The sequence below is a fragment of the Poecile atricapillus genome, chromosome 25, assembly GCF_030490865.1.
Source record: "Poecile atricapillus isolate bPoeAtr1 chromosome 25, bPoeAtr1.hap1, whole genome shotgun sequence".
Taxonomy (NCBI): Eukaryota; Metazoa; Chordata; class Aves; order Passeriformes; family Paridae; genus Poecile; species Poecile atricapillus.
Window position 1 is genome coordinate 6,085,362 of NC_081273.1, and position 24,996 is coordinate 6,110,357.

General features: G+C 60.6%; 2 protein-coding genes across 4 annotated transcripts; both read left to right on the forward strand.

Moving 5' to 3' along the window:
- Positions 1–1,229: 1,229 nt before the first annotated feature.
- TMPRSS13 (transmembrane serine protease 13) lies at positions 1,230–10,345 on the forward strand. 2 transcript variants are annotated; one of them, XM_058856991.1, is made up of 13 exons: positions 1,230–1,418; positions 5,823–5,997; positions 6,240–6,341; positions 6,949–7,071; positions 7,150–7,279; positions 7,494–7,586; positions 7,671–7,714; positions 7,967–8,126; positions 8,210–8,382; positions 8,726–8,824; positions 9,057–9,199; positions 9,283–9,435; positions 9,540–10,345. In XM_058856991.1, exons 1-13 carry the CDS (start codon positions 1,398–1,400, stop codon positions 9,552–9,554), a joined length of 1,431 nt encoding a protein of 476 aa, XP_058712974.1. In that variant the 5' UTR covers positions 1,230–1,397; the 3' UTR covers positions 9,555–10,345. The 2 variants fall into 2 exon arrangements, with proteins under 2 accessions (XP_058712974.1, XP_058712975.1); XM_058856992.1 differs by having other exon boundaries at positions 5,874–5,997.
- Positions 10,346–14,838: 4,493 nt separating this feature from the next.
- Positions 14,839–24,426, forward strand: FXYD6 (FXYD domain containing ion transport regulator 6). Of its 2 annotated transcripts, none has more exons than XM_058857091.1 (8): positions 14,839–14,961; positions 21,210–21,272; positions 21,466–21,507; positions 21,619–21,693; positions 21,822–21,858; positions 22,067–22,116; positions 22,242–22,285; positions 22,729–24,426. In XM_058857091.1, exons 2-7 carry the CDS (start codon positions 21,215–21,217, stop codon positions 22,268–22,270), a joined length of 291 nt encoding a protein of 96 aa, XP_058713074.1. In that variant the 5' UTR covers positions 14,839–14,961; positions 21,210–21,214; the 3' UTR covers positions 22,271–22,285; positions 22,729–24,426. The 2 variants fall into 2 exon arrangements, with proteins under 2 accessions (XP_058713074.1, XP_058713073.1); XM_058857090.1 differs by lacking the exon at positions 14,839–14,961 and adding an exon at positions 20,726–20,962.
- Positions 24,427–24,996: the final 570 nt, after the last annotated feature.

Below are 24,996 nucleotides of genomic sequence, written 5' to 3' on the forward strand. Positions count from 1 at the left end.
GCAGGACAGAGCGGAGCAGAGTGATCCTCATCCCAATTCCCTCGTGCCTGGAGGTCAGAGCAGCTCTCCTGGGCTGGTGGAGCCGGCTCTGGCTGTGTGTTTTAGCTCCTGTTTAATGGCTGGGAGGGCAGGAGGGTGCAGGGAGGGCTCACAGCAGCGTTACCAGCAGGAGAGGTGAGGATTTCACCCGGGAGCTGTGTTCATGCTGACATTTACCATCAGGCTGCTGGGTTCAAGCCACACACCCTGTTCTCTGGAACCTGCTCTCTGTAGGTGTAGCTGTGAACAATTCCTGGAGCTGTTTCCTGAGAATCCCTTTCTGAAGAAGATGCAGCAGCTGAGGAGGGCATGCCTGGCTCAGGGGTGCAGCTTGGCCACCCCTGCAGAGCCTGCAGAGGCACAGGAAGCAAACAAAAAAACCCCAAAAAACATTCCTGCCTGTGACAACTACCGAGGAGTGCGCTGTGGAGCGAGGGCTGGCTCAGAGCCCCTCTGTGAGCTGGGATCCTGAGAGCAGGAGGGGTTGGAGGGATCCAGCCCAGCCTTTCCAGCCTCAAAAGGAAGGAGCTTTGCAGCAGGGCTCCTCCAAGCTTGGATGTCCCTGCTTGTCTCCTGCCCTTCTGATGAGCAGGTGTGGGTGGGGAGCTGGATGAATAAGGGACTTACACTATGAATAATGCCAGGAGAAATGTGTGGCACTGAGGGTCATGTCTCTGGCTATCAGAAAGCACAGAATGAAACTAGGCCCTTCTCCTTTAGTCCAGGTATTTTCACCTGTTTCTACCCGAGTTCTTGATTAAGCACAGCTTCCCCCAGCTTTTGCCTGCAGGGGAGGCAGGAGGCTCCTGGAAGAAGCATCATTCCATTAGCAAAGGAATTAAAAGGCCTCTAAAGAAACTAGAGGGAAATGGCATTTCATTTCCTTTGGAACAGAGAACTCTTGACTTCTGGGTCACACCAGAGAGGTTCTCCTGGGGCTGGGCATGTCTGTCCATCCCCTCCTGTGCGCTTGGCTGGGCAGGAGAGCTGTGGGTGAGTGCGTGGTGGGTACAGAGGGGAGGAAGGGGGGTTTGGGTGGGCAGAAGGGCAGCGGGGAACCCCGGGATGCTGCTGTTCCCTGGGGCCAGGTCTCACCTTGCAGATTCTCGGCGCTCGGCTGGCCCTGCCCCGCATCCCTGGGCCGGCACAGGGCAGGTGTTTTGCAGGCTGCGCCTGGAGCAGTTGGGAAACCGGCGGCGCCGGAGCCGGGCGGCAGGTCCGACAGGTTTGCTTCTGGCGCTGGCACTGACGTACGAACCCTCTCGCCAAACACCTCCTGGCCCGGCCCCTGCTCGGCACCGCGCTGCTGGCATGGCCGTGCCGCAGCTCTGAGCCCAGCCCAGCCCCGACCCCGGCCCATGGACGGCAAAACCTCCCCGGTAAGTGCGGGCGGCTCCGATGGACCCGCTCCCCTCGGGGTTCGGTGGAGGGACCGGGCTCTCCCTCGGCTCTCCGGGTGTTCCTTCGGAGCAGCCGGAGGGAGCAGGAGCCGGGGGAGCTGCCTGAGGAGCTGCTGCCTCCGGCACCTCCCTGGAGGGAGGGCAGCCGGCAGCATCCCTGCTGCTGCCCGGTGCTGGCAGAGGTGTCGAGGCTCTCGGGTGCTTTGCCACGCCGGAGCTGCGAACCGAGGGGACCGGCTGGTGCTGGCAGAGGGATCTGGTGCTGCTTGGCACATTCCCGAGCTCTCTGGCACTTTCCAGCAGCACTGCAGTGGTGGGCACGGCCCCGCCGCTCCCCTCGCCTGCTCTCCGGGCAGTTTTCCTGCGCCCTTTTTGGGCTGGGCTGACTGGGACCTGCTCAGCCCTGGATGTGGGGCTTTGCTGAGCATCCTGTCATGAGGAAAACATCCATCCCAGCCGGGCACCGGGCGAGGCAGCGAGTAATTACCGAGCCGAGCAGCGCCGGCCGTGCCAGCGACATCCGGAACGAAGGCGGCGGTGCCGGCGTGGATGGGGCTCCGGGGGAGGCAGAGCTGTGGGCTCCTGTTGGATGTCAGCTGGCTCTGAGGAGATGCAGAGTGGTCCCAGCTCTGGGCAGCCCCAAAGCAGGGTGGCATCACTGCATCTTGGTGATAGTGGGGCAGGAACTGGGATGGCCACACGCAGAGGCAATTGGCCAATACTGGACAACCCCACCGGGCCACCTTGGCATTGTCACTTGGGTTAAACAGGCCAAGTTTAATCAGGAGTGCCAGGAGCCTCCCCGGGCTCTGCAATGGCTGCAGCGTCTCTTTGTCTTTCCAGGCCTCTGTTTGCCCCTCTGTGGAGTGAGGTGAGCAGTGGTTACACAGCCCTGCAACATTTTGGGTCTGTGGCCAAAGGCTGCTCACAGTGGCACAGGATGACCTGTCCTGGCCACATCGGGCTGGCTCCATCGACAGTCGGGCACCTGCACTTGCAGTGACGCTGGCTGGCTTTGGGATTTCACTTTGCTGTGGGTATCAGGGTCTTGGCAGTGTCCTGACCCTGCTCTGGTGCTGGGCTCTGTCCCCTCCCAGGTAGGCCCCACTCAACAGTGGCACTTGAGCAGGACATTGTCACCCAGAGGGACTAGGGGCTCTCACAGGCTGGGGACATCTTTGTCCCTGGCGAGGACAATGTCTCCGTTGTGTGCTGGCTGAGCTGCCCTGCACGGACAATTCACAAGCAGGTGAAGGAGTTCCCAGGCTGGACACAGGGCTGTGAGCAGCTGGAGCCGTGCCGAGCTCAGCTGGGGAGGAGGATCTGAGGCAGCTCCTTCCAGCCAATTTAATCCAGGCTGCCTCGCTCTCTCTCCTCCTGATGCTCTGGATTTTTGGGAGTTCCTGTGTCCTTCCGCTCCCCCAAGACGTGGCTGGGCCCTGGGTCTGGTTGCAACACCCAGGTGTTCCCTGGCTTCCGCTTTCCCTCCCACTCCGAAACTGCGGGTGACTGCTGGCTGGTTTCCCTGCAAGCTGAGCCTCCAGCCCAGCCTGGGTTACCTTTCCCCCGGTGATTGTCCTCTGCTGCCGTGGGTTTGGGGGCCTTCCCTCCACACCAGGGTGCAAAGGGGATGGGCACCTCGGGGCTGCTGTCCTTGGTTTGGGTGCCTTGCCCAGCTCTGCTCCAAGCCTCGGAGCAGGGACAGGGAGTGAGGTGCTGCTTGCACTCCTGACAGGTTTAGCAAAGGGCTCGTGTTGCAGACAGGCAGTGTCCACTGCCTGCAAGGTGAGCAGAGCTGGCCAGGAGTCCCTGAGTGTCCCCAGTGTCCCTCCTGGGTGTCCTGTGGAAGCCATGGGTGCCCCAGACGGGGGCTGGCTGTGCCCCTCTCCCCACAGCTGCCTCTGGCACGCATCTCTCTCGTGGCTGGTGCAGCATTTGCAGAGAGGCCATCGGGGAAAGGGCTCAAACCGCAGCAGCACGTGTGATCCGGGCACGGCTCTGACTCTGACTTTTACTCAAAAGCCAGCAAAGGATGAGTAAAGGTTTTGTGGGCAGGAGCCATCACTTGTTCACCGGGGTCATGCACTTCTCTCAACAGAAACATCTCTGCAAAACCACCACTGTTTTCTCTGCTGCAGTGGCCCTACACTGCTTACCCATGGAAGGTGCTACCTTCTCTGCCAGGCCTCCAGAATTACTTAGACTTTTAAGGAAATAAGTAGCTGAAAGTTCACCTGCATGTAAGAAAGGGCATGTGCTTCCTGCTGAGGAGCAGTCTGACCTATGGCACATTTTGGTGTTAATTTGATATATTTGCACACTGGAGGTGGGAGTGCTGCTGCACCCAGCATTGCTGGCTCCCTGGGGAAGCTGGCTGTGGTTTCTGTGTGTGATGCAGGGGTTTCTCCTGTGCAGGATTGTAGTTCTGCTGGTCTGATAAGCAAAGGGTTACTGCTGCTGCAGGGTGAGATGTGACACATCAGATGTGTGGAGATAGCACACAAATGCCAGGGGAGAAGGGTATTTACAAAACCTTCATACAAAACCTACATAAGCAGGGGAAGTTCTTTGCCCAGGAAAGGTTCCTGGCATCCCCACTGCTCTGCTCAGGACCTGCCACAGCTCTGGCTGTCACCAACAGCGAGCACTGAGGGTACCCAGGGGTGCCCCACGATGTGAGAACTGAAATCCCATCAGTGTTGGGACCGCTCAGCTCATTAGGGGAGGGCACTGCAGGGCATCCTCCAGCCCTCTCAGCCCCGAGGAGAAAACTGAGGGGCCCTCCGGGGCTCCCCGGCACCTTTGGGAGAAGGAAAGGCTGGGAAATCCGGGTGTAGGGAAAGCTGGAGCGCGTTCCTGCTGTCCGGCAGAGAGGGGGTGACAGCGGGGCCGATGCAGCGGAACACAAAGTGCCTCTCTGCGCTCCTCCCCGTGCGCAGGAGCCCGGGGATCTCCACACGAGCCGGGAGGAGGCTCCCCATGGCCGGGGGACATTAGCGGTGCCCGTGGCACTCCCGCGGGGTGGGAGGAGGTTCGTGCCGGTGCTGGCCGGGAAGGCTCCCGGAGCCCGGGGGGCTGTGTCTGTGCCGGGATGAGCTCGGCAGGCCCGGGCAGGGCAGGGCAGGTGTGGCCCCGGTGCGGGGCTCGGGCCGTGTGCGGGACGCGCGGCCACGCCGGGACCGTGACTCACCCGTAATGGGCAGGAAGTCACCGCCAGCCAGGGCACAGCCGCCTTCCCAAAGCAGCAGCCTCAGCCACCTGCTCATTAGGGCTCCTGCTTCCCGGCAGGAAACACGGGGGGAGAGAAACGAGGGGAGAGAAACGCCAGCTGCAGCTCCTGTGCGTGTCCCCCTCCTCCAGAGCTGCGCTCCAGCCCGAGCGCTCCTCGCTGGCTTGGGCGGGGAAAGGGATGGTTTATGGGCATGGAGAAAGGGATGGTTTATGGGCATGGGGAAAGGGATGGTTTATGGGCATGGGGAAAGGCGATCTCCAGCAGTGCGGGGCCAAAAATCAGAGCCAGGCTCGCAGACGGATGTGTCAGAGCCCATCTCTGGGTGGTAAGTGGTCCCTGCAGGGCGGTGGCTCCACTTCCCCCGGGGCTCCCCTGCAGAAGTGCTGTGACAGAATCCCAGAATGATTTGGATGGAAGTGGACTGAAAGCTCACCCAGTTCCAGCCCCCTTCCATGGGCAGGGACACCTTCCGCTGGACCAGGTTGCTCCAAGCCCCATCCATCCTACAAAAGGTAGAGGAAGCAGCATTTATTTTGGGATTTGTTCCTCTCTGGAGGAAAATGAGAGGCTCTGGCTTCTGTCACCAAAGGAGCATTTGGAAGAGCGTATTCTGAGGAAAGGAAACAGATACATATTCTTTTGTGAATTCATGGATGAGGAGTGACACAACTGCAGAGCAGCATTCCAGGGTGCAGGACGTTTCAGGGCTTGGAAAACACCGATTATTAAGTATTACTAAATGACAGCTGGAAATTGCACTGTATTTTTCAAATGGCTAATTAAGGATAGATGCATAAATTGGGGCACTGGCCCCGTGGAACTGGGCCACAGCGTGACTGTCACGATGCCAAATACCCGGCTGATTGCTCGGCTCACAGTGATGGCTTTGGGAAGTTCAGGCACCTGGAGGGGAAAACCCAGTGACAATGAGTTTTTTTGCCATCCTGGGTGGGATATGGCTCAGGTTCTGGTACAGAGAGAGGCACTGGGGTGGTGACTCTCCATGGTTCTGTGGGGAACAGGCTCGTTGTGATGCTGGGGGAGCTCAGCTCCATCTCTGTGTTGCTCTCACCTTCACAGCTGGCAGGGTGGCAGCTGGGGGACTCTGGTGGGCAGCAGTCACTGCTGGTGACAGTCCCCTCTGCCCACAGAGCACTGCCTCGCCCAGCAGTGTCGCCCCCAGCCTCCTCCATGTCTCCAAGGTCAGCAGCATCTTCGGTGCCCGACCTCCGCAGCCTCGAGAGAACGTCCTGGGCATCAGCTTCAAACCCTACAGCCCCGAGTCCGGCCCGGCCCCCAGCCCCTGCTCAGCCTGTGAGAGCTCACGTAAGGACGGGGTCCAGGGTGACCCCTGGTCCCTCTCAGCATGGGGAGGGACGGAGGGAGGCAGGGATGTCACAGACAGCTGCAGGGGTGTGAGGGGTGTGGGGGCAAGGGACAGGACAGTGACCACAGGGCAGGCTGGGGTGTGCATGGCCCTGCTCTCCCACAGCCCAGAGGTGGGCAGCAGGGTCTGGGTGCCCCGAGGAGGCAGCTGCCCCCTGACCCTGCCTCTGCCCTGCTGCCAGGATCCTCCATGTTCAGATCTCCCTGCATGAGCCAGCGGCGGCTTGCGCTCATCTTCTGCGTCTCCGTCCTCATCGTGCTGCTCGTCGCCCTCATCCTGCTGTGTGAGTGGGGTCCTGGCCTGGCGTGGCTCCTGGAGGGGACCTCCGAGGAGATGGGGGTCAGCAGAGCCTGGGGATACCCACACTGGGAAGTGCCAGAGGAAAACTCCTGGCCGAGAGTGTGCTCTTCCCATTCCCTGAGTGTTCCTGACATCTGCTGGAGAGACAGGAGCTGGGGAAAGGAGAAAAGGAGATCTGCTGCCTGGGCCGGTGGCAGCATTTGAGGCTTGCTCTGGTGGACAGCAGGGAACCCAGCAGCATCCCCAGCTGCCCTCCCCAAGACAAATCATGGTCTGATGGAATCCCTTTAATCCTGGTGACATCCAGCTGCCACTCTGCAGCCAGTGGGCTTGAAGCACTCACAGGCTGAATGCATTTTCTGTGGGTGAAGGGAGAGGGGTTTGCAGCAGCTGGGCAGCACAGGGGGGTGTCAGAGTGGCCAGTCCTCTGTCCAGCAGCTCCTCACTTTGCCTCAAACACACCTCACACTCACACCCGGTGACTGGGAACACTCCTGTGCCTGGCACACCTCCAGACACCCGCCCAGGTGGGTCACAGCCCTTCACCCATGGCCAGCCCTGGCCTCAGCGTGGTGTTCTCCTGCTTCCAGTCATGTTCTGGCGGTCACAGACGGGCATCGTGTACAAGGAACCAGCAGAGAGCTGCAGGGACAGCGCCGTGCGCTGCGACGGCGTCGTCGACTGCTCCCAGAGGAGCGACGAGCTGGGCTGTGGTGAGGCACCGGGAGCTGGGATGGTGGGAATGAGGGGAGCCCCGGGAGCACCCCTGACCCTCCTGCTCCATCCCACAGTGCGCTTCTCATCCGAGGAGTCTTTGCTCCACGTCTACTCCAGCACAGAGAGCCAGTGGCTGCCGGTGTGCAGCAGCGACTGGGACGAGTCCTTCTCCAGGAAAACCTGCCGGCAGCTGGGATTTCAGAAGTAATTCCTGGAGGATGGGTTGTGCTGCTCGGGTCCTGGGGTCCTGCCAGACCCCTGCCCTGGCTGAGTGCAGGGTCTGCTGTGCTGTTTCCCCCATTGTTGTGTTTTCCTGCTGGAAGGTGGCGTGTCCAGCGCTGCTCTGGGCACAATGCAGGGACCAAGGGGTCAGTGCCTGGATGGGGGGACCCTCACTGCCTGTCCTCTCCCCTCCCAGTGCGTCACAGACCGAGTACATCCCCCTGCGTGTCTCTGGCAAGAGCCTCACGGTGACTGATGAGCGAGAGACCATCCAGCAGAGCCTCAACAGGTACCAGGGTCACCTCCTGCCCTGTCCCTGCCCCGGTGCCACAGGAATGGGGCTGAGCCTGGGTGTCCCTCCTCTCTCCTGCAGCTCCCAGTGTCTCACGGGAAAGTACGTCTCCCTGCGATGCACAAGTAAGGAGCTGGCCGGGACACAGCCGAGGGTGGGCCCCCTTTCCAGAGGCTTGGGAACACTTTTCCCCCTTCTCAGCACAGGCCTGGGCAAATGGGACATCTTCCAGCAAATTTTCTGGGTGGTAGAAAAGTACCAGCATTGCATTCCCTGCAATAAGTGTGGTTCCTGTGGGTGGTGGGGATGCTGTGTGTGTCCCCCTCCATGCTCCCTTTCCCCCTGAGCCTTTCCCCCAGCCCTGCTCTCCCCTCCAGCCTGTGGGCAGAGGATTTCTGGCCGGATCATCGGTGGGAAGGAGACCTCTGTGAACAAATGGCCCTGGCAGGTCAGCGTGCAGTACGGGCCCATCCACATCTGCGGTGGCACCATCATCGACGCTCAGTGGGTGCTCACGGCTGCCCACTGCTTCTTCATGTGAGTGCTGCTGCCAGCCTGGGCACCCAGCCCGGCCCCACACCCCGGCTCTCACTCCCTCCTGCCCCATCTCACCCTGCCAGGAACAGCATGAAGATCCTGGATGACTGGAAGGTGTACGGAGGGGTGTCGGACCTGAAGCAGCCCATGGATGGCATCCCTGTGTCCCAGGTCATCATCAACTCCAACTACAGCGACGACCATGACGACTACGACATCGCCCTCATGAAGCTCTCCAGGCCCCTGACACTCTCAGGTGAGGTGTCTCAGCTCACCTGGCCTTGGCTGGGTGGCGTTTGGGGGACAGGGAGATGGACAGGACCGAGAGGCTGCTCGGGAACCATGGGGTGCGTGGGGCTGCTGCCGGCTGGAGCATCCAACTCTGCTGTGGCCACATTGCTTGTCCCTTGGCCAGGAAGGGTCTGGCACTCGCAGCCGTGGGCTCAGCTGTGCCACCAGCCCCACACGGGGCCCGGGAGACCGTGCTGGGGTGTGCAGAGAGGAGAGCCTTTCCTGCGCCCCACGCTCCTCCCTGTGACATTTCTCTCCCGGTGACTCCTCCCTCGCTCCTCGCCCGGCTCCCGTCCCGTCTCCTCCAGCCCAGGTGCGCCCCGCCTGCCTGCCCATGTACGGCCAGCGCTTCCAGACCGGCCGGTCCTGCTTCATCACCGGCTTCGGCAAGACCAGGGAGAATGAAGGTGAGGGAGGACTGCGGCTCCCCGCGGGCAGCTCCTGCCCACCAGCACAGCCCTGCTGCGGCCCTCGAGGGCTTTCCCGCAGGGATAACCCTGGGGATCGCCCTCCCAGCCGCGAGGCTCGGCAGAAATGAGACCTATGAGAAACAGCCGCTTCCTCCCTCGCTGCGGAGGGGCCGGGGGCGCTGGGGGATGACGAGGCCCCCCCTGCCCCACAGCTTTTCCTGCCTTGCAGATAACACGTCCCCGAAGCTGCGGGAGGCTGAGGTGAAGCTGATCGACTACAAGATCTGCAACAGCGACAAGGTGTACGAGGGCTACCTGACCCCCCGCATGATGTGCGCCGGCTACCTGCAGGGAGGGAAGGACGCCTGCCAGGTGAGATGCGCTGCCCGATTTTGGGTACCCGCAGAGGGGCGTCCCCTGCCTCCCCTCCTCACCGCTCTGCTCCTCCGAGCCAGGGTGACAGCGGAGGGCCCCTGGTCTGCGAGGACGATGGCCGCTGGTATGTGGCCGGGGTGACGAGCTGGGGGACAGGATGTGGCCAGAAGAACAAGCCCGGAGTGTACACACGCGTGACAAAGCTCCTCAGCTGGATCTACAGCAAAATGGAGGTGAGGTGGCAGGGCTGTGCCTGGGCAGGGTGGCCCTGGAGAGGGGCTGTACCCCCAGCCCAGCCCCTGGCACCTCACCCTGCGCTCCTCTCTGTCCTTTGCAGAGCGAGAACGACTAAGAGCGGGATGGACACTCGCCTGGGCTGTGCCTCTCCGGCTGGCACGGCCCGCTGCCCCGGGCTGCTGCCAGGGCACGATGGCACAGCCAATCCCCCACCCCTCTCTGGGCTGTCCGTGCAGCCAGGGACCTGTGGCTGCCCCCGAACTCTGCAAACAGCACCTGCAAAGTGACCCTGCCCTCGCCTGGCGCCGGGGGTGACGCGGTGGTGACACCGGGGGGACACAGCCCGTGCCAGCGGCTGGCCGTGCTGGCTGGGGGACACCTCCTTGCCCCGTGTCTGTGGCTCTCCTGCTGTAAATAGACCTGTCCGGACGGGCTGTGCGAGTGCTTCCTGGCGGGGCCGGGGCGCACTCAGAGGCCGAGGGGCTGCCGGCAGAGCCCGTGGGGAGAGACAGAACTCTCTCCTTTTGCCAGGTCTGTGCCACCTCGGGGTGCAGGGTGTGCCAGCTGTGTCACAGCTCCGGGCCACGCTGCGGCCACGGGGACCCCCGGGGCGCGGATATTCCACCCTCCAGGAGCCCCGGGGTGCGGATATTCCACCCTCCAGGAGCCCCGGGGTGCGGATATTCCACCCTCCAGGAGCCCCGGGGTGCGGATATTCCACCCTCCAGAGGGGCCGGAGCCCCGGGGTGCGGATATTCCACCCTCCAGGAGCGCCGGGCGCCGCTCTCGTGTTTGCGGAGGGATTTAGGAAGTGCCTTTTACGAGCTGTGCCAGAGAAATGCCGCCTGTTTATTTTTCCGTGCCGTGGCTCTGGGCTGAGCCCGCTCCGGGGAGGGTTTGGCAGCTCTGTGCCCTGGGGTGGCTGCGGGAGCTGTGACAGGAGCCAGCGGCAGCCAAAGGCCACGCCGGAGGGTGGTTTGGAGCAATCACCCTCCCAATGTGAGGCAGCCCCGGATCTCCCTGCCCTGCCCGAGCGCTGCCTGCTGCCTGCAGGGATGGCACAGCCAGCCTCTGCTCCCTGCCCCAGCACGGACACATTTCCCTCGAGGAAACAAGTGCCTGCGTCTCCTGGGGGGATGCTGGGGCGCACAAGGAGATCCCCAGGGCGAGCAGAGGCTGCCTGCTCCCCTCCCCAGCCCTGTGGTCAGCTGCAGGAGCGTCCTTTGGAGCCTGGCCACCCCGCACTCTTGTAATAAATGTTTTGGTAGCGCCCCACGTGGAGATGGCTCTTTGGGATGGGCTGGAAAGGAAAGCAGCGATGTGCCGAGGATCCCTGGGGAGCGGGCGTGCGGGGCTTGTGATGGAGTGGCCCTTCCTGCCCGTCACTGCTCGTGGCTGGGAGAAAAGCGATGTTTTAGGTTGCTCAGGTGCTGGGAACGTCCTAGCACTGACCACTTCCCCTAGAAAAGGTTGTGGTTTGTGTTGGGATTTTGGGAGAGCGTGTCAGCTCCGGTTCTGGGTGTGCAGAAAGCACCTGCCTGTCCCTGGCAGCGGGGCTGCACCTGCCCGCTGCCGGGAAGGGCTGGCTGAGCTCCTGGCTGTGCTGCGCTTCTCCTGCACTTGGAGCAGCGCTGCCTGGCTGCCCCGGAGCTGAACCCAAACAAAGGGAGGGAGCCGGTGCTCCTCGGGCAGCACCAAATCAGCCTGACCTCAAATCCCTTTGCAGAGCTGCAGCCCAGAAACCTCCCACGGACACAGGGGCTGCCCGTGAAGGACGGAGTGTGCAGGGCCCAGGGGGCTGTTCCCACTTCAGAACGTGTGACAAGAGCCTCGGGCACCCTGCTGAATCCCAGGAGGAGTGGGGGGCTCTGCCCCACACACACTGAGGCTGAGGTGCTGCAGTCACTGCCCCGAGGCCACGATTGCAACACGATTTCCACAAACAGAAGCAGCAGCTTGAGTTAGAGACGGGCCCCTGACTTCCCTGTTTTGTTTTGGTCTGGTTAAAGTGGGAATTCCGTTAAATCACAGACCCAGCTTATGTTTGTCCAGAGGCGATCTGGGGGTTTCTGTGGATAAGTCAGAGTGAAGCAGCAGCTCATAGTGGTTTATTGCTGGAGAAATTGATCTTTTGAGAAGGAATAACCCAAAAATTGGAACCCAGTAGGAGCTGATCTTGCTGGAGCTGTGTTCCTGGGACCAGTCATGGTAACATTTCAGCACATGTGGGACCTTCTCCTCTGCTGTGGGTTTCTCCTCCTCAGGGGTTATTGCTCCTCTGAAAGTCTCTCCCAACAGAGAAATGCTTTCAGTCCCTAATACAGATTTAATTTATTTCTTCTAAACCTGCCAGCCAGCAGTGTCACCCCCCCAGGCCCACAGGCAGGTATGCTGTGTTTTCCCAAGGGATGAAGTTTTCTAAGCAGATTAGGAGTGATTATTTTCCCGTGAAGCCTGGCCACGGCTGTCGTGCTCTTCCCAAACACCGTGCAGACAAAACAGACGCCCTGGACACTGCCTTGCCTCCACTCCTGGGAGAGCAGAGTCTGGTGGGTGCCAGCCCAGCCCCGAGGAGCTCCTGGGACAGCCCAGACCATCACCTGTGGCTCTTGTAAAGCCCTTTGCTTGCTCAGTGTCCTGCTCCAGAGCATCTTCCGAGACAAGGGGTGCTGAGCACATCTGGCTGGGCTGTTCCCAAGTTCCTCTGTGCTCTGGAAATCGTAGGCCAGCATCCCAGGGGGATACAAATTACAAAAATACAGCCTGGCAGGCACCACGTGAATTACCGCCCATTAGCGGTGGTTTTCTCGATCTCTCCTTTTATAGCTCTTTGTTCTGCTGTGTCAAAACAGATTTGTTTATAGGGTTTCAGCGATGATGTTTCTCTGCAAAAATGCTTTTCCTCCAGTTGGGGATTGGTTCCTTTCCATGGTCAGTAACATCATCGCTTGGCACGGAGTCGCTGGACTTCAGCTGGAGCTGTGCTTGACGGGGCAGTGCAGGAGCCTCGGCTCCATCCCCACTCCTGCAGGGATCCAGGGCACAAGGAATGACTTGGACCTGATGGAAAATGATGTTATTGGGGTAAACGCAGCCTTATGGCTACACACAGCTTTTGTCACTGCTCCGCTCTCCCTGATGGGGCCAAGGGCTGCCTTGCCACTGAACAGGAAATTTCCAAGGTTGGCATTACAGAGAGTGACCTTAAAATCGGAGGGGAAAGTTCTGGAGAAGTGGATCCGTTCCTGCCCCAAGCCCACGGGGAGGAGACGCCTGCTCCAGGGTAAGGGACACAGGCTCAGATGAAATCATGCTCTGCTGGAGCAGGCAAAGCTCCTGTTCTCTCTCAGATAGCTGAGGAGAGCAGCCCAGCCCTGTTGCTAACACAGATCCTGCCTGGCCTCTGCATTACTTTTGTCCCAGTTTCTCCACAAAAGAAGTTGGAGCTCGGTACAGCCTCTCCAGCAGCACAGCTCTGGGGAGCAGATGTTTACCATGAGCGCCTGCTGGAGCTGCTTTTCCTCTTCCCTTCCCACATTCTCACTGGGGGCTCTATTCTACCTGAGTTTGCACAGGGAAAAAAAAACATATTTGCTGCTGATTTTTTTGATTCTATTCACTTTGGGCAGCTCCTTGGGAATTTGTAGATAAAGAACCAAGGGAAGGAGAGCACAGAGCAGATCCAGCCACATCCAGCTGTGTCCTGGCTGCTGCTGCATGGGGCATCTGTGTTTAGGGCTCTGCAGAGCCCTGCCGTGCTCACTGCAGCCCCCAGGGCATGGTCACACCTGAATGTTTTACTGTGTGCTGTGGACAATGACAGCCGAGCAGCAGATAAGGTCAGAGGAGCCCAAAACTTGATTATAAAGGCTTGATCCCTGCCTCCCTCCCTGCAGGGCAACTGACAGCCTTATCCTGTTATCCTTATGCATTAGAGGGACTTGATGTTTTCCAGCTCCTCAGTGTTGGTCTGTATCTCTTGACCCTTTGAATAATTGCCTTGAAATGCCAGTGCTGGTTTATTTTCTTTTTATGTTTTACTGGAAGCTGGGAGATGGCTGTGGAACGGTGCCGTCACTGCCTGATTTCTATCTCAGATGCATTGGAGTTAACAGGGGATGAGCCAGCCCGGTGGTGACAGCATTGCTGAGGTGTTTTTCCAAGAAGAAATGGCTTTCCAGGGCAGCAGCAGGAGGCAGGCAGGCAGAGGTTTGCCAGTCCCAGGATGGAGTGGTGCCCATGGCTCTCAGCTACTGCCTGGCAGTGCCCCCAGCACCCTGTTCCCATCTGACATCCTGAGCTGAACAAGGATCTGCCCATCCTGCTCCTCCCAACACGCCTGGCTGTCTGATGGGAGCGAACTGGGGCTTGCCACAAAGCTCTGTGACAGCGCTTCCAGAGCTTTCCACAGGGCTTTTTGTCCAGCCCTTCTGTCACACAGCGTTTTGCCCTGGCTGGCTGAAGCGTGTCCTGGTTCCTGACCTGCTCTGGGTAACCCCCAAAGGGTCTGGCTTCCTGCAGCTGCCAAATGCTGGTGGATTCAGGGCAGGCAATGCAGGTACCAGGTCCTGGCTGTGCCTGAAACTGAGCCAGGCCAGGCTGGAAGTGGCCATGCTGCCCACCCTGCCCTGGGTGGACCCTGAGAGTCCCTGAGTGATGTGACTGATGCCCCGTCAGCTGGCCACCTGCCTGGCAGCCTGCCAGTCCCTTTCCCAGCTCCCAGGAGCAGCAGAACAGCAGGGCTTCTGTTTGCCAACTTATCTCTGTGTGTTTTCTGCTGGTCCCAGAGGAGCTCCCGGTCTGTTCCTCGTTCCCCCCACGCCGGAGCACAGCTCAGGGCAGAGTCCAGGCTGTGGGGAGGGACGTGTCACAGCCAGGGGAGCGTTTCCCCTCCACACCTCAATGGTTTGGGTTGGAAGGGATCTTCAGGGCCATCGTTCCAAATCTCTGACACACCTTCCACTATCCCAGCTTGCTCCAAGCCCCATCCAACTTGGCCTTGGACACTTCCAGGGATGGGGCAGCCACAGCTTCTCTGGGCACCCTGTGCCAGAGCCTCGCCGCCCACATAGGGAAGAATTTCTTCCCCACATCCCATCCAACCCTGCCCTCTGGCAGTGGAAGCCAGAAATTCCCTCTTGTGTCTCCAATCCGTCCCTTGTCCAAAGTCCGTCTCCAGGTCTCTTGGAGTCCCTTTAGGCGCTGCAAGGGGCTCTAAGCTCTCCCTGGAGCTTCTCTTCTCCAGGCTGGACACCCTCAGCGGCCTCCGGAGCAGGGGGGCTCCATCCCCCTGAGTATCCCCGTGCCTTCCTCTGGGGGGATCTGGGAGCCGCCGGGGGCCGGGCCGTGCTGGCCGCGCCCCCGCCGCTGCCCGCGCCCCCCGCCCCGCAGGCGCCGCCCCCGCCCCGCCCGCCCGCTCCCCTTTGTGCGGCAGCCCCGCTCCGCGCTCCGCTCCGCTCCCCCGGCACCCCCGGAGCCGCGGGGCCAGCCCGGCTCTGCCCGGCTCCGCCCGGCCAGCTCAGGTGGGTCCGGCCGCAGAGGGGTCTCGGGGGGCCGCTGGGGAGGAAGGGAGGGATCGGGGGGCTCGGGGGGCTCGGGCTCCTCCCGGCAGCTCGCGGCTCGGGGTGCCCGCTCGGGGCTCCGTGCCCCGGTACCGGGGTGCGGTACCGAGCCCCAGCCCGCTCCCCCTGGGGAGGCGGCCCGGACCCCGCCCCGCTGCCCCGGGGCATCGCCCCTCGCCCCGACCCGCCCGCATCCCGGCCCCGGCGGCTGCCATGGCAACGGCGGGTACCGCGCTTTCCCTCATCCCAGCGTTGCCTGGTTACCAGCCCCCCGTGCTGGGGAGGATGCCCCGCGGGCCCCACCCGAGACCACCGCGGGGAGACCCCGAGCGCGGCCGGGGCTCCGCAGGCTGGCGGGGCTGTGCGGAGCGGGGGGATCCCGGGAGCGGGGGCATCCCGGGGAGCCGGGGGATCCCTCTCTCGCAGCCCTTGGCAGCGCTCTGGCTCCTGCTGTTCAATATTGTAGTAACACCGTGCGTAAACAGCCGAGCGCCTCATCCCGGGAAGGCGTACGGAGGAAGGGAAGAGCGTGTCTCTCGGGGTGTGTAATTAATGCTTCCAAAGAAACGGATTTTGGAGTCCATGTGGTGGAACTTGGATCTCGCAGGGATATTTCTGTGGGAGGGAAAGTGACAGGTGGTTTGTGTGGATGTGAATAAGCAGCGTGAAGGAGCAGCCTCTCGGGGAAAGCCGTGTGTGGATTAGAATGGAGCACCCATTTTGGCAAGCCCGCAGCGCTCCAAGATGCTGCTGGGTCCCGTTGGGATTTTCACTCCCGCTGGGTGGTTTTGCTCCCAGTTTGAAACAAAGACAAACCCGGAGAATCCCTGCTCATGCACAACTGGACCATGGTTGCAAGGCGGAGTGGAGAGCTGCCAGCATGAAGTGCCATGGCTGCCAAGCCAGGCCACCTGTTAGAGCGTGTTTGGGACCTGCTGGAGGATATCCTGTGCCTGCAAGGTGTGGATCAGCCTCCTGGCTCACGCTCACCTGGAAATTTTATCTGCTTTGTCTCAACGTACCCATTCAGGTAAAGCATGGTGGGAGAGCCACGGCTTTGCCAGGTATGAAGGGCACTCCCTGGCACAGCAAACCAGCAGCTCTGTGGCCAGCTGTTCCCCTGTGTTTGCCTTTCAGGCTGTTTGTGTGTTTGTAAAGAGGCTGCTGAGCTCTGCAGCTGTTGTGTCCCTGAGCATGGAGAAGGCACGGCTGGCACTGGCAGCTTGGAGCTGTCCTGTCCTGTCCTGTCCCACCCAGGGACCACCTGCCCATCACTCTGTGCCTGGGGCAGTGTTAGTGGGGACAAAAGCCGTGTTGCTGGGCACTGCTGTCTGCCTCGTGGTTGCAGCTGATGGTGACAGCAGAGGAGAGAAGGGAGAAAATGTCTGCTCTGATGTGCTGCGGAGCGTGGCAGTGCTGTGGTACCCGCCACACTCAGGAGCCTCAAACAGCTTCCTCCATGCTGCTCTGTCAGGGTGTTCTGATCATCTGGGGTACTCTCACCACCAGGATCCTCCAGGGAACCTCTCCTTTGTCTCACCTGTGGGATTCTGGTGGCTGATGCCCCTGCAGAGCCTGGCCTCATTCAGCCGATGTGTGGCCAAACAAGGGTGTGGAGGGAGGATGGGACGGTCCAGGCAGGTGCACGGTGAGGTTTACAGCCCCTGGTTATCTGTTAATCAAATAAGGAGGGATCAGGAGCAGCAGACTCCTGTGGGAGGTGGTGGTGATGATTACCCAGGCTGGGTTCCCTGGCCAGGCAGCCTTCAGCCCAGCAGGGTTTGCACTGGAGGTTTGCTCCAGTGAAGGATTGGCCTCGCTGCCTCTTTGGGGTGCCATCGGGGGGTTGGGGACTGTGCTGAGCCACACATGGCTGGACAGTCTTGGCTGAGGCTCCTCCTGAGGTTTAGGGTCAGTTCCATGAGGCTGGAAGAAGCCCTGCAGCAGCCAAGTGGAATTCTGGGGTACAGGTGAGAGGGATGGTGCGCTCAGAGACACCCCAAACCAGCAAAAGAGACAATGAGGCTGTAGTAAAGCCAGGTTTGTGTCTCCCATCCAGTCAGCCTCTGAATCAGCACTGGATTTGGGAAGGGCCATCCATACCAGAATGGCGAGGGCTGGAAATCTCCTCTCCTCTCTCATTTAGAAGCACGAGGCACAACAACAGGCACATTAATAGCCAGATTGATGCTGACGTGAAATGGCAGAAGAGCCCATCTATGCAGAGCTGGAAATGTCCATTCACACATGCACGCTTCTAAACGCCCAGGGCAACGGAGCGCTGCTGTCACGGTCTGGGGGGCTTTGCACAGAAACCAGAGATTTTAACTAGGTCTGATCTTCGGGAGATGCCCTGAGGACTCCTGACGGAAGGCGGAGGCTGCCCGGAATTGCTCTGTGATGGCTGAGACTTGACAGGGCAGATCTATGCAAAACAATGAAAAGGAAAAGGGGACTTGGAGATCCAACAGCAAAACGAATTTACCTGCCTTGCTCTGGCAGGATTTGCTGTGCTGCAGAGAGCTGAGCCAGGCAGGAGAGACTGGGTCTGTCTGCCCGGCTTTGCCCCCTCCTCTCCCTCGCCCGGGCTCCGTGCACGCACACACACCAAGCCAGTGGTGTGGAAATGGGTGAGGAGGGATTATCCAGGAGGAAGAGGCTGAGGAGGAGCTGTGGCTGTGCTCTGCATGGAGGGAGTGTTGGCTGTGCTCGTGGCAGGGCGGTGCCGGGGCTGTGAATCATCCGGCCGGCTCGCGTGGGCGCGGGTGGCTTCCAGCTCCTGTGCCAGGGTGGCCCTGCCGCTGTCACCCTGCCTCTGTCACCCTGCCGCTGTCACCCTGCCTCTGTCACCCTGCCGCTGTCACCCTGCCTCTGTCACCCTGCCTTGCTGCTGGCTGCGCTGGGCAGGGGGATGCCCCTCACCATGGGGCAGGTGCAGCCCTGGATGGCTCTGGCAGCTCGGGGTTAATCCCCCAACCCACTCCCATCCACATCCTCCCAGAAAACAGCAAACTCCATCTACTTCCTCACTCTGTGTCGCTGCTTCCTCCCCCTGAGCCTCTCACAAATTCCTGCTGCCTCCTCCTACCTCCGGCTCTTCTCTGGAGGTAGGGATGTTGGGAGGATACCTGGGTTCCATCACAAGGCAGCAGGTTGAGCTGGGATGAGAGGGAAGGGGAGTTCTGGACGCTGCTGCTCGGCTCCTGTGCCGCTCCGCCTCTCTCCGTGTTTTTTTAACAGGAAACCCTCATGTTTTGGTGCGAGTCACAGGCACTGCCACTGCCTGTGGTGTCCGGGGTGGTGACTCCAAACTTTGTGTCACCAGTGGGGAGAAAACAGGGAGAGATTTGGGCTGTGGGACGTGGCAGCTGCTGGATTTCCTCTCCTCTCCTGTGCCAAGGCACAGCTGGGTTCAGCACGGGGGAAGGCAGGAGCGGGGAGAATGGCAAACCCTCGGCAGTGCTCGCTCTTCTCACTTTATTTCAGCTTCAGGAAGAAGTGGGTGGGCCAGCTTGGAGCAACCCAAAAAAACCTGTGGCTCTTTGCAAGGCATATGCTTCCTTGGAGGAGAGCTGGGCTCGTTTGCACTGCAGAGCGCCGTGTTTGCCTTCGGAGCAGGGACACTGCCAATCCTGGCGGCTCACCCGTGCGGAGATAAGTTTGAGCGCGCGGAAGTGTGTGAATTCTAGGAACTGAGATAGAAAAACAAAGAGCATATGTGTGCTGCGTGCTTGGCTCGGCCCAGCAGTGAACTCTGCCGCGCTACGTGCGAGAAGCCAAACTCTGAGCAAAGGGTTGGAGGGTGTGTGTGTGGCTGGGCAGGGCCCAGCGCCACGTGGAGGGGCTCAGGGCAGGGAATGATGCAAAATTCCCTGATTGTGTTCTTCAGGGAATGATTCAGTAGCAAGAAAACAGCAGCAAAACAGTAAAAATCTGATGAATGATTTGTTTGAGAAATACGATATATTAATATTGATCACGGCACGAGAGCGTGAGCTGGGTCACAGCCCTTGTGCACACACTGAGCCCTCGCAGGGCTAAAATGACTGATTCTGCAGCCTCGTGGTGAAGAGATAAAGAACGTGAGAGAAAGGACGTGTGCAGCTCGAAGTGACTGTGTCACCAGCTGTGGGTTCTTTGTGTGTGCTTCTAAGACCTGGTAATTACCCCAAAATCTGCATCTCAGCAAACGAGGGGGTTTGTCTGGGCACACTCTGGTGCTCACAATGGCCCAGCAGCTGCAGCAGAGGGGGATGAAACCCTCCAGTGTTCGGGTAAACACATCGCCTTCGGAATGGCAAACCATGGAAGGGGAGGGAGGGAGGGGTGGGAGTTATCCTGGGCTTGCTGTGGTGAACAAGGCGGCTTCTGGGAACGGTGGTGGGCCCGGGGCTGCCTCCTCTGTGGGTGAAATGGAAGCTGGCCCCAAGGGCAGCACTGGGAGAGGCCACAGAGCCAAGCGCTGCTGGGGCCAGCACTGGTGGGCATTGCTGAGCCTGCTGCATGTGTGCACAAACTGGGAGCGTGGAGCACAAACTGGGAGAAGGGGCCGTGACAGGGTGTGGGGGGGACCTCAGTGTCCCAGGGAGCCAGCCTGGGGCAGCTGAGCTGCCTCCCCCGTGGCTGGCAGCAGGGCTGGGCTGCGATGGACGGTGCCTCGGAATCAGGTCAGGCTCTGGAGGGGCTGAAGAGCAGCACGCCGGGCTCTGCATCCGCCAGCGAGCTGAATTCCTGCTGTGTCGAGGGCCCCTTCCTTATCGGCACTAATCCAGAGCAGCAGCTGCAGCAGCTCTGTGGCACTCGGCGCTCTCGGGGCTCCCGATAACCCCGCTGGCAGCAGCGAGCCCTCTCTGTGCTCCCAGCCATGTATGGCCACACACGGGGCACGGGCTGGCACCGCTGACAGCAGCAGCAGAGCCCCACACAGGGAGCTGGCAGGACAGGGAGCAGCTCTCCCCTGTCCCCTGGTGTCCCCTGGTGTCCCCTGGTGTCCCCTGGGAGCTGGAGAAGGGATGCTGGTGGCAGGTTGTGGGTAGCAATGCCCTGCCTTCCAGCTTGGTCTCAGAGGCAAAGGTGCCCATCCCAAATGCAGCTGGGACATTCCCCCTGCCCGAGCTGGCAGGGAGCGTCACAGCCCGGCCACAGCGTCCTCACACCCAGGAGAAAGGTCTGAGGTGTTCCCAGGGAAGGGACAGGGACAGGCTCCGCTGGGAGGGGACACTGAGATTATTTCTGGTCTCTCCTTGATGCTGCAGGGACCCCGGAGGGCAAGAGTGTCTTTGAGCTCACGTCCCACCAGGGCCGCTGGCCTCATTGCAGGAGTGTAATTGCGATGCTAATTGGGACAAATCATCATCAGGAGCCGGGCCAGGGGCTGATGGCCTGGTGTCGTGCAGTGCCCTGCTGAGAGGAGCCCTGGGATGCTCAAAACCAATGAACTTCTAAGAACAGATGTAGAAAAAGCAAACTAAAATTGTTCTTCTTGCCTCTTCTTCTGTGGTGTCTCTTATATCTTCTTCAGAAAGTTTTTAATTGAAACGCACCACATTAAAAAAATAATCCCAAGTGCGAATGGAGTCTGTCCCAGTTTAGGAGGCTGGAAATATTCAGCAAACGGGTTAAGTTATGCCAACTTCTCCCAAAGACAGTGGGATTTAGGCTTGAGTTTTTTAGCAAACTAGGGTAACTGTAAATCCAGCCTCATTTTTTTTTTTTTGTCTCTGTGGAGGTTTGGGTTGAATATTAGGGAAAGGTTCTTCCCCCAGAGGGTGCTGGCACTGCCCAGGCTCCCCAGGGAAGGGGCACGAGGCTGCCAGAGCTCCAGGAGCCTTTGGACAGCGCTGCCAGGGATGCCCAGGGTTGAGGTGTTGGCCCCACTGCCTGCAGAGCAAACTCGATACTGCACTGAGGTTTATGCCAAGTGGAGATGGTCAAAAATACATCACAGAACCCCACAATAAAAGTATGTCTGGTGCTGAAACCCTTCCCTTCCTGCCTTTGAACTGCTGGGCTGGGCGCAGTGATGGCACCAGGTGCCCTGGGTGTTTCCTAGGAGCAGCCTGGCTCCTTCTCCCATGGCATGTGCTGGCCCTGCCTGCCCACACAGCCAGCCATGGGTCATCTGGAGCTCCCTCGAGCCCCCTGGCCTTGTCCCAGTGCCCTCCCTGGGGTATCTGGGTGCTGACACCCTCTTTTCCCCTCTCTCACAGTGGCCATGGAGGCAGTGCTCATCTTCCTGTGCTCCCTGCTGGTGCCAGCGGCCCTGGCAGACGGTAGGTGCCCGGTGCTTCCCACACCCACCTCAGGATAGCCTGGGGATCCCCAGCCTCCAGACAGACCCAAGGGGGCTGCAGTGGGTCGTGGGGCAGCAGCCATGAGAGCCCAGAGCCCCAGAGTTTGTGGGGAGCTGCCAGGGCTCAGCCAGGGGCTCCCTCACCTCACACCCCCTTGTCTGCTCATTTCCAGTGGCCACCCCGGAGAAGGAGGAGGAGGATCCCTTTAACTATGGTGAGTGAGCATGGGTGAGCGTGGGGGTGGGTGTGGGTGTGCCGTGGGTAGTGAAAGAGCCGCCCCCTCCCCTGGCCCCAGCAGCAATGAGCCCTGTGTCTCCCCTCCCAGATTACCAGAGCCTGAGGATCGGCGGGCTGGTGTTTGCCGTGGTCCTGTTCACCGTGGGCATTCTCCTCATCCTCAGTAAGTTGGGGATGTGGTGGGTGCTGGGCTGGCAGGCTGGGGCAGCAGGGGCTGTTCCTGTGCTGGGAGGGCACTGGGAAAGGTCTCATCCCCTTCTGGCCGTGCTCACAGTTTCTCTCCCCTTGCAGGCAGGAGGTGCAGGTGCAGTTTCAAGCAGAAGCCCAGGTGAGTGAGGGTGGTCTGGTGAGGAACAGCCCCTCTGCTGCGATCCTCCCAGGCTCCCTCTCACAGCTGACGCTGCTGCACTCTCTGGGTGTCCCTTTGGGGTGCCCAAATTTGGGGGAGCAGCTCTGCCTGCTCCCAGTGCACCTTCCCAGCCTTCCCACCCCCAGGATGGGGCACAGCTGCCCTCACCATGCTCCTCTCCTTGCAGGGCTCCAGGGGACGAGGAGGCTCAGGCAGAGAACCTGATCACCTCGAACGGTAAGGTCACCGTGCTGCAGTCCCCGTGTCACTGCCCCATGTCACTGCCCCATGTCACTGCCCCTCACAGTGACAGTGACAGTGCAGGGCTGGCACCACAAACTCCTCCGCTCTTCCCTTTGCAGCAACGGTGGCACAGAAAGCAGAGAACTGAGCAGGAGCCAATGCTGTGAGTCCCAGGCCAGGCTGGGTGGGAGCATCAGGATGGGGGGGACAGCTGGGGCTGTGTGTGGGGGTGACTGAGGGGCTCTGAGCACACCAGAGGGACTGGCCAGCTCTGCATCCCTGGGATGGGGTGGGGGTGAGCACTGGTGGGGTCCACAGCAAGGAAACTCAGTGCTGGTGAGGTCCTGAGTGTCCACAGGCAGCCCAGCAGGAAAAGGAAGCATCTGTCTGGATTTTCCCTTGTATTGCACTTCCTTCTCTTGTGCTCCCCCACCCCTGAGGGGTTTTAGGGTGTTCAGAAAGCTGGGTGTGAAGCCCTGGGGGTGTCCTGCTCTGAGCTCCCCAGCCTCCTGGGCTGCTTTGGAGCTCATGCTGGCAGTTTGTGCCACAAACCCACACATCCCCTGTGAGGGGAAAGCCTGACCCACTGCTCTGCTCCCCACGCAGAGCCAGAGACCCGAGGACAGATGCTCGGAGCGCAGATGGCCGCGGCCTGCGAGGAAACTGAAAGCCCAGCAGCAGGTCCCTCTCAGGAGACGCGGAGCTGCCGTGTCTGTGTCCCCCTCTGTGCTCCAGCACCGGTTCTCTGTTTCCTAACCCGACTAAACTCCGCTCACCGTCCTCTCTGCCTCCCGTGGTGTGTAATGTTGCTGTGAGATGATCATTACCTCTAGGGCTAGTTGTTGCTGATGTTGTAATCGTGACTTTCTCTTCACCTTTCTCGTGCTGTGCGTGTGGTTTGGGCTCTGTAGGACTGGCAGGCTGCTGCCCTTTGGGCTGCCCTCCAAGCTTGGGAACAGGGAGTGTGGGCTGTGGGACAGGGATCCACGGCTTGGGGACCTGCAGTGCCCTGGGGACCTGCCCAGCCATTTCAGGACCACCCGTCCCCATTTCAGCAATAACCCCCTGCATGTCCCCAGCCTGAAAACAGCCATGGTGGGGAGTGAGTCAGGCAGGGACATCCCATGGCTCAACCCTCCTCGCTGGGGTCACTGGGGTGCTGGATTCAAGGCTGAAGGGAGCTCTCCTGCCTCTCCTGCTTGGCAGTCCCCGTTTCTGTCCCTGGTTAAACCTGCGGGACGCTGTGTGAGGCAAGGCTGTGGTGGCAGAGAAGCCCGTGAGGTCCCCAGCATGGTGACACTGTGGATGAGGGCAGCAGCACAGCCGTGACCTCAGTAACCAGCACAAACCAGCTCCTGCCGCCAGCCAGAGCTGGGTGGGGGACACAGTCTGAGGGCTAAAGAGAAACAGAGATCCTGTCCGTGCTTGTCTCCGGCAGGGAAGGGGCAGCAGCGTCTCCTCCTGGTGCTCCCTGCCCCTCCTGACGCCTTGTCGCTCCCTGTGCCACCCGTGTCAGTGCTGTGTGTTGTCCCGTGGTGGTTCCATGTCACCCCCAGTGCCAGCTGTCCCCTCTCCCCGAGGAGCAGCAGTGAGTGGCACTGAGTCGGGGCTTTTGCACACCTGAGCTCGCAGTGTGACAATGTGCTGAGCCCAGAGACCATCATCACCCTGTGTCCCCTCATGGGTCAGAGACAAACCTGTGATTTTTGGCTCTTCCCCAAGTCCATGGGCAGACAAAACCTTGGCTGGGGCTAGAGACTGCCCGCTTGGGTGGGGACAGCAGTGGGGGGTCCCCAGAACTTCACGTCAGGTGCCATCCCCACACCGTGAAGGGGGTTTTGTCCTCCAGGATGGTTTTGAGAGGAGTTTCTGCTGTGTCCATCCCACTGTGGTGGCCCTGCCTCAGCGTGGGCTGTGTCCTTGCATGTTTGGCATCGCTTGGTGGCACCGGGAAGCTCTGTCCCAACTGTGCCAGGCAGAGGGACTGTGAATCTGGTGTTGTGTCCCTTCCCTCGGTCCTGGCTGCTGCAGAGAGCCCCGGGCAGAGCAGACCCCCGGGCCGGCCCCTGAGTGTCACGGTGTGTGTCCCGTCGGAGTGCCCGTGCTGTCCCTAGTGTGCCGTCGGTGTTACCACGAAACAAAGAGCTCCCTGTGGTGTGTAAAATGGCCAAACCCTGACTGTTGTAAAATAAACTGAGCTATTGTGTCTCCTTTTAAATAGGCGAGTGTGCTGCTGTGCTGGAGGGCTGGTGTGCTCTGTGCTGTGACCTAAGGGGAAAGGAATAAAATATCGTTTCTATCGGTGCCTGCCTGCGTTGTCTCGAGGGCCGTGGCGTTCCCAGGGCAGCCTGGCAGCTTCCCACGGCATCCCATTGTGGCCCGGCTGGGGCCAGGGCGGCAGGGGCAGCGCCCTGGGCAGCGCAGCCGGGCTTTGTGCCGGCCGAGCCCCCTGTGCTCCCTTGTGCAGCTCAGCAAGAGCCGGAGCCCGTGGGAAGGGAGCGCGGGGGCGCGGCCGCGGACACTTTTGTCCCTCGGCGCTTTGGGAGCCGCTGTGTCGGGCTCTGCTGGCGCGCCGCTCCGGCGATGCTGAGCGCTGCCAGGGCGCCGTGACAGCCGTGAGTGACAGCAGTGACAGCAGCGACAGCAGCGCCGGGACCCCGCAGCACCCTCCTGGGGCTTGGCTGCACCCCTGGCACCGGGGCCGGGGGTCTGCGCTCCGCAGCCCTGCCCAGGAGAGCGTCCCTGGGGCCCGGCTCCCCCCCGCCCCGGCCACCCCGGCGTTAATCGGCTTGTGCTCGTGACTGCCGCTCGCTGATGGCGAGATTAGAGCAAACTGGATCGCACAGCCCTCCTGGCAGCCGGCCCCGCCGGGCC